This window comes from Epinephelus lanceolatus, chromosome 7, assembly GCF_041903045.1.
Source record: "Epinephelus lanceolatus isolate andai-2023 chromosome 7, ASM4190304v1, whole genome shotgun sequence".
NCBI classification, from domain to species: Eukaryota; Metazoa; Chordata; class Actinopteri; order Perciformes; family Serranidae; genus Epinephelus; species Epinephelus lanceolatus.
The window spans coordinates 33,218,946-33,232,184 of NC_135740.1; the positions used below are offsets into that span (position 1 = coordinate 33,218,946).

General features: G+C 43.0%; 1 protein-coding gene across 1 annotated transcript in view; it reads left to right on the forward strand.

Annotated features, from left to right (window-relative positions):
- Positions 1-13,239, forward strand: part of LOC117261436 (ecto-NOX disulfide-thiol exchanger 2-like) — a 276,266-nt gene that overhangs the window by 208,265 nt on the left and 54,762 nt on the right. The window contains exons 6-7 of the mRNA XM_033633837.2: positions 1,439-1,672; positions 9,878-10,090. Coding sequence (XP_033489728.2) covers positions 1,439-1,672; positions 9,878-10,090 — 447 coding nt within the window. The remainder of the gene's footprint in view (positions 1-1,438; positions 1,673-9,877; positions 10,091-13,239) is intronic.

Sequence of the window (13,239 nt, forward strand, 5' to 3'; positions counted from 1 at the left end):
GCTACATCCACACTAATACGTTTTTGTTTTAAAACACATAACTATGCTATAGCCAGCATTTTGAAACTCCTAAAACGCAAACCTTTGAAAACACTGATGACTCTTTTAAGCTTGAAAACTCCAGGGTTGCATTTTAGTCTGGACGGGATGAGACTTTGAAAACAATGATGTAGACATCTATGTCCACTTCCTGATTGGATCTTATCATGTCGAGACAAAACATTGTAGCTAGGTTTTTAATGATGTATTCTTCATGTGTGCGTACTCCTTTTCCATGGCCATAGCTCCCTCCTGTCATAGATAATGCACCTGGTGGCACAGTTAGCACTGTCACCTCACAGCAAGAGGGTTCCTGGTTTGATCCTGTGTGTGGGAGACATGCAGGTTAATTGGTGACTCTAAATTGTCCGTAGGTGTGAATGTGAGTGTGAATGGTTGTCTGTCTCTATGTGTCAGCCCTGCGATAGTCTGGTGACCTGTCCAGGGTGTACCCTGCCTCTCGCCCAATGTCAGCTGGGATAGGCTCCAGCCCCCCCGCGACCCTCAAGAGGATAAGCGGTTAGAAAATGGATGGATGGACGGTTACGCTGTGGCATGGCAACTTAAAGTAGATGCAATTAAGGCATCTTAGCTGAAAAAACAGTACCATCAGCTCCCAGCTTGGTGTTTCTTGAGGAGCGCTTGGCATCTTCAGCTGGGGAAAAAAAAATGCTGTGGTGGACATGTAGCCTTAGTATGGATGGCGATTATTTCTGAAATGGTGCTAAAACACTTGTGTGTAGGGAGATTGTTTTCATTTTAAAACACTGTTTTAAAGTGAAAACGTGTTAGTGTGGATGTGGCCCTGAGCTTGTTTCCCAGTTTGTCAGTTCACACTGTTCTGTAAACGGCCCAGTCTCTCACAGATCATTCAGACCAATCAATTAACAAAATGAGTGTGATTGCTCTCCATGCCCACACACAGGCACTGGAATGAGCTTTGAGTGTCAGGTGGATGGCAGTGGGGCAATCCTGGGCTACTGCTGTACTTAGTGTCTCACGCTTGTGTACATACAGAATTAAAAGCTCAAGTGACTTGCTCGGCTTTTTGGCTTTTGTCTGTCTAGTACACACAGACACACAGTGAGAACAAAGAGGATGTGTAGATCACCTTGTTCCTTCGTATCTGAAAGAAAATGAGGACAACCTGATCAATTTAGCCTTGTCAGATACCTGTGTGAGTGTGCATGTTTGTGTGTCCCTTTTGTCTTCCTATGTGTTTATATCTGCCTATTTGTGCTTGTTATTCTGCTTGTGCTTATCTCTGTCTTTTTACTGTACATCAGAATCAGAGTAGGTGTTTATAGAAATGGATATTTCACCCTGTTGCGACTCTCACCCAATCAAAAAAATGCCTCAGTTATCTTTCATTTCCTGTGTTTTCTCTCTGTCTCTACAGGTTACCGTATTCGTTTGGGCTCCAGCACAGACAAAAAAGACTCCGGTCGGCTCCACGTGGACTTCGCTCAGGCCAGAGACGACCTCTATGAGTGGGAGTGTCGGCAGCGCATGTTGGCCAGAGAGGAGAGGCACCGGCGCAAGATGGAGGCGGATCGCCTCCGGCCGCCCTCCCCTCCTCCCATCGTCCACTACTCAGAGCACGAGTGCAGTGAGCTTGGAGATAAGATCAAAGGTTTGTAGACAAACATTAAACCTGCAGACAACCTGAGTGCACTCAGAGTATGCCGCCACAGTGTATGCAGCCAGTAAGAGTTTGCAGCTTCAGTGGCCAACTGAACAGAAACATGGAACAGCTCTAACCATTTCACATTAGGCCTAAGACTAACAAGCCTAAATTTGCCATTGTCATTAGCCATGCTAGCGCCATGCCTTTAAGATGGCAATGTCAGTCGGTTGGTCCATAAACCCTCCTCCTGCAGCTCTCTCTTATGTGCTCAAAGCCACACTCACCAGATGACCACAGGCGTATGCACACAGTAACCTGGTGTTTCCAAGAAATTGATTTATTTAACCCTGTTTCATTGTAGAGTTGCCCTGCTCTCATTTTCTGTTTATTAGACCATAAATGAGACAAGAATTAGCAATCTAGCCACACTCGGGAGAAACACCTTCAGTCAGCGGCTGTGGCAGCTCAAATTTAGCCAGCACCCCCCCCACCCCCCCACTTCCAGAGCTGCTGCCAGTTCTCCCGTGATGAGGTGGTCTGCAGCAGCGGGGAGTGAGGTGAAGGACACACCTCTGCTGCATAAAAAGCGACAGCTAAAGGCTAAACTATTAGCAACATTTTTTTCTTCACATCTGAAACACTTCTGCAATATTGACAAGTGTATTATTGCATTTATTCTCTGGCTCTATTTTTGATTTTTTCTTGTATGGGTTGCTTTGTTGAACAGCCAATAGGAATGCCCTCTATCTGAAATGACCTGTGATTGGCCAAAGTTACCCGACATGGGCTACATTTTCTACAGACAAAAACAGAGACAAGAGGAGGTGCAGAAGTCCATTTTTCTCTCAGTCCACTTCAATTACAACATGCTCAACATTTATTATGTGATTTGTGCCCAATGACGCCACAATAAAACTGCCTACCCCAGCCTTAACATGTCAAACATCACATGTGCTTGACATTAGCACATTAGCATGCAAATATTAGCATTTAGCATTAACATTCCAGCAGTTTCTGATTCTGATTCTAAACACAACCCATCTCTTTTCTGTGTGTCGATACAGCATTGTGTGTTGGGCTCAGAGCGCTGCTACAACATGAATAACCTGCACTCAATACTGTGCCTGATGAACACACCCTGTGTAGACAGAACATGCTGCTTTTACTGCGCCTCCTGCGTAGAAACAGTGTTTATCTTGTTGCTTGATGACTTAAACGATCAAGGGATTATCAAAATTGTTGCTGATTAACTTTCTGTTGATTCACTTACCAAATAATCACCTAAACCTTTCAGCTAAAATTAAAATAACACGTTCAAAATGTAACCTGACTCAGAGCATTCAAATGTGGACGACCATGCAGGGACGAAAATATGTTTAAATTGAATCTAAATTTATTTAGAGCCAGCAGCGACTGTAATCTAAACACACTTGACATTTCATTAAGTGTTCCTCAGTGTCTGCAGACTTTTTCTCATTTGAGTGTCGTATACTTCTGCTTCCTACCGAGAATTTAAAGTGACTCGATACTTGTTAATCATATTCCTTGACTGTGAGGAGTTGTGCTATAATTTGAAATATTTAAATGCTCTGTGTGGTTGAGTATAGTTCCCATCAGTGTTCAGAGCACATATAAGAAGAGGGTGGGCTGAAGGGGCCTCTGGGATGTGAGAAAATCTTGTTGAGCCATTTAAATTCTTAATGTAATCAAACCTCCATGGCAAGAGATTCCTTGTTGATCCCCAGTGACATTCTTGTCCTTTCTCTCTTTACTGTAACATTAAAGCAAGGAAGGCGCTCACTCTGAAATAGCTGAAGAGATCCACTAGATCTGGAGTGGAAGGTAGATGCCTTCAATTTTTATTCATGTCCTCTAACTGGCTACTTAACAACCACCATTGTCAGAACTGTGGAGGAAAGGTCAATGTTTTTCATTTTCTAGTGATTACACTGACTTTGATTTGATTGCTCAATTCACACATATTTTGGAGTCAGTTTGAATAAAGAAATGAAAGCATGGCAGAACAAAATTAATTGGGAAAAGTTAGTGGATGAGTTCCCAGGAAAATAATATTTTTGCAACACCATTTACTGTGATGTTTTACAGATTTAGATTTTTTTTTCTTGCAGCTGTTCACAGGGATTCTTTTGGTTGTTTACTCAATGACACTCTGCAGTATAGTATCTCTTTGTCTGGTAGAATTGTTATGGTCGGGATAGTTGTCTGCAAATTCAAAGTTACTATCCCATCTGTTCTTTGTCAGAATAGCTTTGACTTATGGATGGATAGAAAAACACAGCCAAACAAAGAGGCCAGAAGTTTTCTAATGGGGTATTTATTTCTGATAAACCAAGTAATAAATTCTTGTATTTCAATTTGTGTATTTATGCTTGGGTAATGCCTCAGCTGAAGACCCATTAAATGAGAATCTGAATCCATCTGGCCTCTGGCCATTGTCAGTGATCGAATACCACTAATATTCCTCCAGATTGTCTATTAATAATGCCGCTGCAGGGAGCCATGTATTATGAGACCCGTGTCTGCCTATAAACAAACAGGAACACCTCAGGGATTCATGAGATAACACCTTGATTCAATATCTGTTGCTGTGATAGATCATCATTCATGCAAGCAGTGTGATGGACCCCACTGTGTGCCTGTGTGTGTGTGTGTGTGTGTGTGTGTGTGTGTGTGTGTGCCTTTGAGAGAGACAGAGAGAAATTGAGAGCATCTGCAGAACACAGCTTAAATAAATATAAACCTCCCCAGCTGCTCGATCTGTAAAGATGCTAAGTAATGTTTATGTGTGTGTGTGCATGATGCATGTGTTTTGCACACTGACGTCTACATGTGGGAGCGTGTTCCCTCCTGTGCTCCTCCGACTCGTAAGCAGCCCAACGAGGCCATAGAGGACAGGACAACCACGGTGGAATAATAACAAAAGAAATCAATAAAGTCTCCTGACATCATCTGATTATTCACCAGACAAAGCAGGAGTACTGTTAAACAACCCGAGCTTTGTAAACAGTAGCTATATAACACCATACTCACCTTTTCTGTAGACACTTGGCGAGGGTTGTTTACCGGAGATATTTATAGGAAAGACAGGAGTTGATTGATTTTACCCTGACACTGTTCTTCTTATTTAACCTCCTGCTCTTTTATGCTCAGCGTATAGATATGATAATTTGTCTCCTCGATCATTTATGTAATCCATTCGCTTCCTTTCATGGCAATAAGTTCTTGAAGTTATTTTCATCTCATAATCTTCATGTCCTCATTCTTTCTCCGGAGCCACTTGTGTGTGTACGACCTGGAGACAAACCAGCAAACAACTCCAATAGATGTTGCTATGACAGCTACGACAAACATTAAAGTAATGTACACACATTAATTACATTGAACTTCAGCCATTGAGATGATTTTTGTCACTTGTCCTCCTTTGTGAAACACTTTTCTTGTGCGTACGTTGTGAAATATTTTCCTTATTTTAGCTGATGTTGAACTTGTTGCCTCCTGCATGTTGCTGATCATCAAATGGTTCCAGAGTAAATCTGCAGAGGCAGCTTTTCTTTGCTCCTGATGACCCAAACTCTTTCCTTCTGTCACCTTTTTGGCCAGGCAAAACTTTAGTTGGCAGAGGCTGCTCTGTTATTGTACTGCTGTGTTATCGATTTTGGCCACATTTCTTTTTCTCCTTTCCTCCTCCCCCTTTTATTTAACTTTCTACGTTCCTCCTATCTTGTGCAAGTGTCTGAGAGTAACCTTACTTGACCCTCTGTCATTTAATGTAAAGTCCCATGCCAAAAAAATCTTGGTGTAATCTTTGATTCTGGTGTAAAATTTAATAAACAAAAACTCAGTTGTCAGCACTAGCTTCTGCCATCTTAGGTTACTTGCAAAATTAAATTTGTTCCTGCCAGTGAGAGATTTGAAGACCTGGGGCACCCACTAGCTCATCTGGTAGCGCAGGTGCCCCTTGTTCAAAGGCTGTGTCTTTGCCGCAGTGGCCACAGGCTCTAACCCATGGCCCTTTGCTGCATGTCATCTCTCCCCTGTTCACACTATAGCTGTTCCACTGAATAAAGACTAGAATATACTATACCCCAAAAAATATTTTAAAAAAGATTGGGGAAACTTAAAGGGATAGTGCACCCAAAAATGAAAATTCAGCCATTATCTACTCACCCATATGCCGAGGGAGGCCCTGGTGAAGTTTTAGATCAATTATGTGTTTTTTTTTTGTGGACGTTTTAATCTGGGGCGCCGTCAGCCTGCATTAGGTGGAGTTGTGCTGCTACCCACTCTCCCCTGGGATCTCCACAAGTGTTGTGAGGACTCTAAAACTTCACCTGAGCCTCCCTCGGCATATGGGTGGGTAGATAATGGCTGAATTATCATTTTTGGGTGCACTATCCCTTTAAGTCCACGCTTTTATTCCCCCTACCCTCGATTATTGAAATTCCCTCTATGTAGGAATCAGTCGGTCAGCCCTATCTGACCTGCAGCTTGTTCAGCATGCAGCAACACTTCTCACTGCTACCAGGAAGAGAGAACATATCTCCCTTTACTGGTCTCTCTTGACTGGTTACCAGTGAAGTACAGATTAAGGTAGAAATTCTTTTGCTTGCCCTTAAAATACTGCATGGACTAGCACCAGGTTACATCTCTTAACCACTCGTCCCCCTTCCACCTCCTGACCCCACAGATCTGGTGACCAATAACTACGCTCCATTCCATGCACTCAGATAAAAAACAATGGTGTTGGAGCCACAATAACATTCTTTGTATTTGTTTTGGTTCATGTTTAACTAATAGTGACTACATGTAAATAGATGCAGTTTTGTTGTTTGTACACGGGGTGGTGCATGTTGTTTATGAAATAGCGATGATGTGAAGGTGATGAAGGAGACTCCGCTGACACCGTCTTGCTTGTATATAGAAAGGTTTATTACAAGAAGTCCAGCATCAAATAGAGCACCTAGGATTACCTGAGAGAGGGTCGAAGCCAATATGAACTGCTCTGAATAACAGCTCCAACTACCCTGCATATATAGGTTGGTTGTTTTTGTGAAATGTGAGACAAAATGAAACAGATGACAGAGAGACACCCTAGATGGACTTCACCAATCCTTGACCTGGGCCATAAATACCCTCTTGACCTGGGCCATAAATACCTTCTTGACCCTGGGCCCCTAACTGGGCCCCTAACTGATCATCAGACCCAGGACGTCACGTACCATGTAGAACTTCAGATACTACATGCACTAGAGCAGGAAAACAGAGGTAATGTAGGTAAGGTGCAGGTGATGAGCAGCAGGTGTGTCACGGCCGGGGTAAGCAGTTTTTTGACCATGTGAAGTGTGGCTGCATGAAGAAACTGGAATTGATGAATAGAAACTTGGACACTTAACTGTTGAATGGACACTAACCTGTGACTGACTCTGAAACTGTTGAGTGGAAACCTACCTGAGATGAATTACGCAGTGTTTCCCATTAATTAACGAAACTATGGCGGCCCGCCATAGTTTAATTTGACCCGCCATAGTTTCTAAATAAAAGATTTAGGCTGCCGAAAGTATTGACTTCTCATGATATAAATAATATCTTGAACGCCATAGCGTTTTGTGCCGATGTGCTCAGGCTGTCAGATCCAGTGCTCGACAGTGCGAGCGTTTCACTCGACTAAAAATACGTGTGTGCGAACTGTAAAAAATATTTAGGGGCACATGTGCGCATAAAAAAAAATCAGCTAAAGCAGCCTATATTTTTGTCAATAAAAATATATGATAATCTAACCGCAAATGTTGGAGGAACTCCAGCCGCCTTCCCTCTTCCCTCTTCCCCGTGTGACACGGTTATGGGCGGTTTTCCAAGCCACTGTCGGCACAATGAATATAAGTCCCTGGGACTTATATTCATCCTGGGCTGGGTGGAAATAAGTCAAAGGGCTCTAGTTTCCCGGCGCAGCGCAGGGTGGCGAACCCCACGCAGAGCTAGTTTCGAGCAGCGCAACCCGAGGCGCGCTCAGTTTGGTAGTTTGGCAGACCGAGGTGCGCTGAGATGGGTGTGGCGGCGCAGCAGGGGGAGGTGTCGACAGATCCAGCTTGGCACAGTGACAGTTTCGTGCCAAAAGGCTTCACTGAAGGTGCGCTAAAAGCTCACCATCTGAAACCAGGTCTACTGTCAGCACAGGGGGAGCGCAGCCGGTGTAAGCCGAAGTTTGGCTGACCGGCGGACAGTGCGCACACGTCACCAAAACCTCACAGGCAGGTTTCCAGAATATCAGGCACATTAACGATGCAATAAATACCCAAAAAAACACTATTCAATGCAACTATCTGCAATCAGCACATAAATGTATCTCTATATCGACTGTCCCGTCACATCTGATGTCAGATCAAAGGGGATTGGCACCGTTTGGCACACGTAATGGAAACCCAACCTGATTTGATTAAACAGCTGCAAACTAATGAGTTCACATCCCTCTCAGCCAACCACAAACAGCCACAGCATCAGATAGGGAGTATATATTCAGCATCTGTCATCTTAGAAAAGTCAAAAGAAAAGAAACAGAGTGAGACTGTGAGAGAGAAAGAGAGAGCGCGCGCACACGAGAGAAACGCAACATTGATTTACAATTGTGGTGACCTCCTCCCAGGCTACCTTTGCATCATCAGCCCGTGGAGGTCTGCTCGCAGTTCTGTATATTCCGACACTGCGAGCTTGGACCTCCCGGACCAAAACATCAGGTTCCTCCTGGGAGAAGTTTGGCCGTCTGACGCTGCTGCTCTCTTCTGCAATGGCGAATTGAGTAAACTCTCATTACACCTTCGTGCGGCGCATTTAAGGGCGAGGAGAGGGGCTCATTTGATTGGTGTGATGTGTGTAAAACCCACTCCACGCCTTCTCTCCTCCCTCTTTCTGACTTGTGCAGGTAGGAGGGACGGAGGTGGGACAGACGAGTAGCTGCGCCAGGCGCACGGTGTGCCAAACTTGCTAAATCCGCCTGGCCACACCCAGTTGGCTAAGCGCAGGTGCGCTGCGCCCCCGCCTCGCCCGGTCTGCGAAACTAGAGCCCAAAGTGTGGAGAAGAGGGACCGGGAAAAGCGGCGGACCTTCGGGGAGGCCTGCCCCGTTCTCTGAGCATGTGAAAATAAATGGGTCACTGCACTCAAAGAAACCTGATAAATTGGATGTTGGTTTATAGTTGTTGTCCAGAACACACGTCAGAAAAGTTCTCCCCATTTACCCCTCAGAACCTTGTAATGTTCTTTGCTGAAAGATGAAAGATGAACACAAAGGTGTTCAGGCATTTTCAGTTGTCGGCCCTAAAATGTGTATAGAACAAAATAATGAAGCGATGACATTTTAATATTCAAAAGGTTAAAGGTCAGCTTCACTGTGACATCATAATGTTCTATTAACAACATTTTTCTAGGGGCTATTAGGCCATCACTCAACGTCATATCAGGAACAGGAAGTGAGACATTTGGTCAGATACTGAAATGGTGACACTAATCTTGGGTGTGCTGATCATATAGATTTCCTGTGCTGCAGGGGGGAAGATGTGTGTGAAGCACCCATATTTTTATGAATATGGATGAATACTATAAGTGCAGGTTGACTGGTTCGTAGAGTTAGACAACCATGAGGCCATAATTCTAGTTTTAAAATGTGCTCTTTAAATAAACCTGACTTGCCTTGACTTTCTTATGTAGTCTCCTTTCTCCTTGACTTCTGCCCAGACTTTTTATTTATTTATTTTTATATAACCTTTTTTAACCAGAAGTAAAAGACTTACTGAGATTAGAAAGCTCTTTCCAAGAGTGTCCTGACAAGACAGGCAGCATCACAAGTAACACAGTTGCAGACATATAACAAACGTATAACAATTTAAAAAGAAAACAATGAATAAATTACAGACTTACAAGACATCAAAAAAAATTCTTCAAACATAAAAACATCTACAGACAGGTGTGTCCTCGTCCAAGTCATTCAGAATAATTTACAATGAGTCCAATGAGACCAGCTCCCAAATATTAATATTCTGTAGCAACTGTTTAAGGTATAGGTGGACAAGTCACACCATCTAACCCGTACATGCAGAGAGCAGTGTATGCTGCTGATAGTAAATATACTGAGGCACATTTTCTCTTTATCTCACCACGCTCATATTGACCCAGACTTCATCTCCTCCCTTCTCCTTAGATGACAACAGGTTTCCCGAGGCGGTGCATGTGCTGTTGACCTGGCTGGAAAGAGGTGAAGTCAACCGCAGGAACGCCAACAACTTCTACTCCATGATCCAGTCGTCCAACAGCCACATCCGCCGGCTGCTGAGCGAGAAGAGTCAGCACGAGAAGGAGGTGGAAGAGGCCAAAGACAAGTTCAAGACGGCGATGGTTACCATACTCGCTCAGTGTGAGTCCTCTCAGCACAGTCACACAGGGCATGTATATGTAGTTTAAGATGTCACTGGGTCAGTAGCTTCATGTGAGTTTACCGTACAACTCACCTACCATAGAGCATGTATTAGTTTGCCTTTTTTAAAAACATTTTTTTAAATGCAGTTTACATGCAAAGGGCAATGCGACCCATAATCACATTTCCTTCAGCCCCTCCCATGCACATTTACCAGCAAGCGATTCATGTCACATCACCAGCAGCAACATTTACTAACAACACACAAGTCACATCAGTGAAAGTGTCTTTGCAAAAAGCATCATCTTTTAGTTTACAAAGCATAGCATCACAACTTTTTAAATTTGGTTGGTTAACAGCTTCACAGCTGTATTTAATGATCAGCAAGAAACCAGTCATCTGACTGACCCATGACTACAGGCAGTTCCAATAATCATGCTGTGATTAAAATTTTAAAAAGCAAATACTTTTCCACTATTTGAAGGTCATCGGATCACAGAAAGACCCTCATTTGTTTGCCTCGACAAAAGATGCAATTATTGCCACACTGTAGCACCACCACACTAACAAAACAGATCAAAATAAAAAAGATCACACTGAAATTACTGGTGACACACTTTACATTCATGAGCAAGCCTTTGAAATTTTATTTGAGCAGGCCGAGCCATTTGGGGACCAAATAAAAGGATCTTTGATTTTAACTAATGAAGCTTTTATGTCTCGCTTCACAGTTCATGCTTGTGTAAAAGGGGAAACTCAGGACAAGTGTCATAAAAGCTTTGACCACCATGTGTGATAAACTGTAACTCTAGTACACTTAACAGTTATCACACTGAATGTCTGTACAATCTCCTGTCAGATATCACAGAATTACATTATAGTCAGGGGGGACATATTCACCAACAACTGTTCAAGGTTTTCATTAATGTTAGACTTTACTGCATCTCCAGTGAACAACACTTGGTGGCTATGAACACCATTTAACGTTTGTGCTCTGTATTCAGAGATGTTTTGTTCCTATTTGCCTCATGATGAAGGACAAATTATGTCTTCACATGGAAAATTGGCCACCAGTCACAGAAACAGGATATTACCCAGGAGCTCACAGGTTAAGGAGCGTGCAGGCTCTTTGAGTGCGTCCCTCTCAATCACACATACATGAACTCGGTAAACAATTTCTCGTATGTCACAGCCCCCCGGAGAATAGCGCACCATCCAGAAGAATTTACCATTCGGTTATTGCTATACTTGGGTAACAGGTGCAATCGACCACGCTGCGCTGCAGTAATTCCCATGACACTCTGCAGTCTGACGTTTTATCACAGGTCACCGCTCTGTACACGGCATATCAAATGCTCAAATACCCAGAGAGAAATACCTCTAACCCACACATTTTCACACATACACTTACCAACATACTCTCTTTCACTCAGTCTCTCTCACACACACACACACACACACACACACACACACACAGAAAGCGAGCAGTACTTTGCATTAATGATAAACACAGCATAAAAACATGTATAAATTGTGGTTAAATTGTTTCAGGTTAAATTGTGCTAGTAAAGACTGACTAAGACAAAAATAAACTTGAGGCAGATGATGTCTTCTGATGGCAGATGTAAAATTAAGCACACAAGAGTGGGCTGTAATGACTTAAGCCACACTTTCATTACTGCTATGTCTGCTGCTGCTGTCTCCAGCCAAAGCAAAGGTGTACTGGCTGTTTATGACCAAAACACATAGACATAAGAAGAAACTAGAGACGTGCACTCAGTAGAGTTCAGATCTACGCCAGATGGCTGCTCGAGCTGATCGCGGCCACTCCAGATAATTCTTGTAATTTCAGCAGGCTCGCCGGAGCGCATTTCAGAAGCATCCCAGAATCTGATAAAATACATGCCTCATCTTTTTTTGATGGAGCCGCCGCGTGTTGCACAGAGCAGATGGAGTTTTCCCGCTAATAGGCACTGTATTTGAAATATAGATACAATATAATTATGGGGATGGATGTATTTTTAATGACTGAGACACAGCCAGAAATCTTTGATTCATGTTGTTCATGGCTGGACTTTTGATGGTATTAACTTTGTCTGCAGGATACAGCACAACAGAGTCGGAAATAACAATAAACACAATTAAAACAGACAAAAGAAAGAAAATATTCAGATACATACACTACTTACTTATTATAGAAGTGGAAATATCAAAGAAAAATGACCAAAGTAACACAATCTCCCAGTCTACAGCATTGAGCCGACAAAATAATCCACCTCCCCTTAGTCAAGATGGCGACAAGGATAACAAAACGAGGAGGTAATTCATCTTGTATTGCAGCGTATTGCGCCGAACTTTATTGGATTATAACATATGGGGTATGGAATTATTCTGCAGATGCTCAGGTTCAAAATTAGGCCAAACTTTTCTATGGATGTCAGTTTGTGAGTCATGACGAAGGCCAAGGCCATTTGGCCTGCAACAGACGGCAAGGCTTGTTGTTTTTGAGCTGAGCAGATTTCTGGAAAGCCTGCTGCCCCTACGGGCCTCTTAAGAGAAGTGAGGAGTCACCAGTCATTCAGTTTACAGGGATAAGATAATCTGGTGTTTCCTCTTATTCTGAAAAGTACAATATTTCTTCTTAGCCTTGTACATGACTATGAAAACGAATATTCCACTAATATTCCCGTTTACATGCAGCTGTGCATTCTCAGATCAAGGTGCCATAACATGTCCTTTATCATGTCAAAATATAAATGAAGAACAGCTGGAGCCGCTTGTCCGTTTGCCTCTTTGCATCAAAATAGGCTTTTTTCAAAACTACCTACCGGTGGCGGACTTGTTCGACCAAACACAGTCTCCCTCTTTCATTCCGTCAGCCACCTTCTTGTAAAGGTTGGTGTTGCAATATTTGGGCATATCCAAAAACCTGTTGATATCCAAGTCTTTCATAATGTTTAACAGTAGGTGTGTTTCTCTATCAGACCAGAAATGTGCACTTTTCTTTTAGGCCTGCATCTCTGCCCCAGCCTTGCAAACATTTGGCGAGTTGGTTTGTGTACAATCCATTCATGACAACACACAGAGCCCTGGTAAACAGGCAAGAGGCAGTGTGAGATGCATATTCTGAATGCACTGTATACATGTCC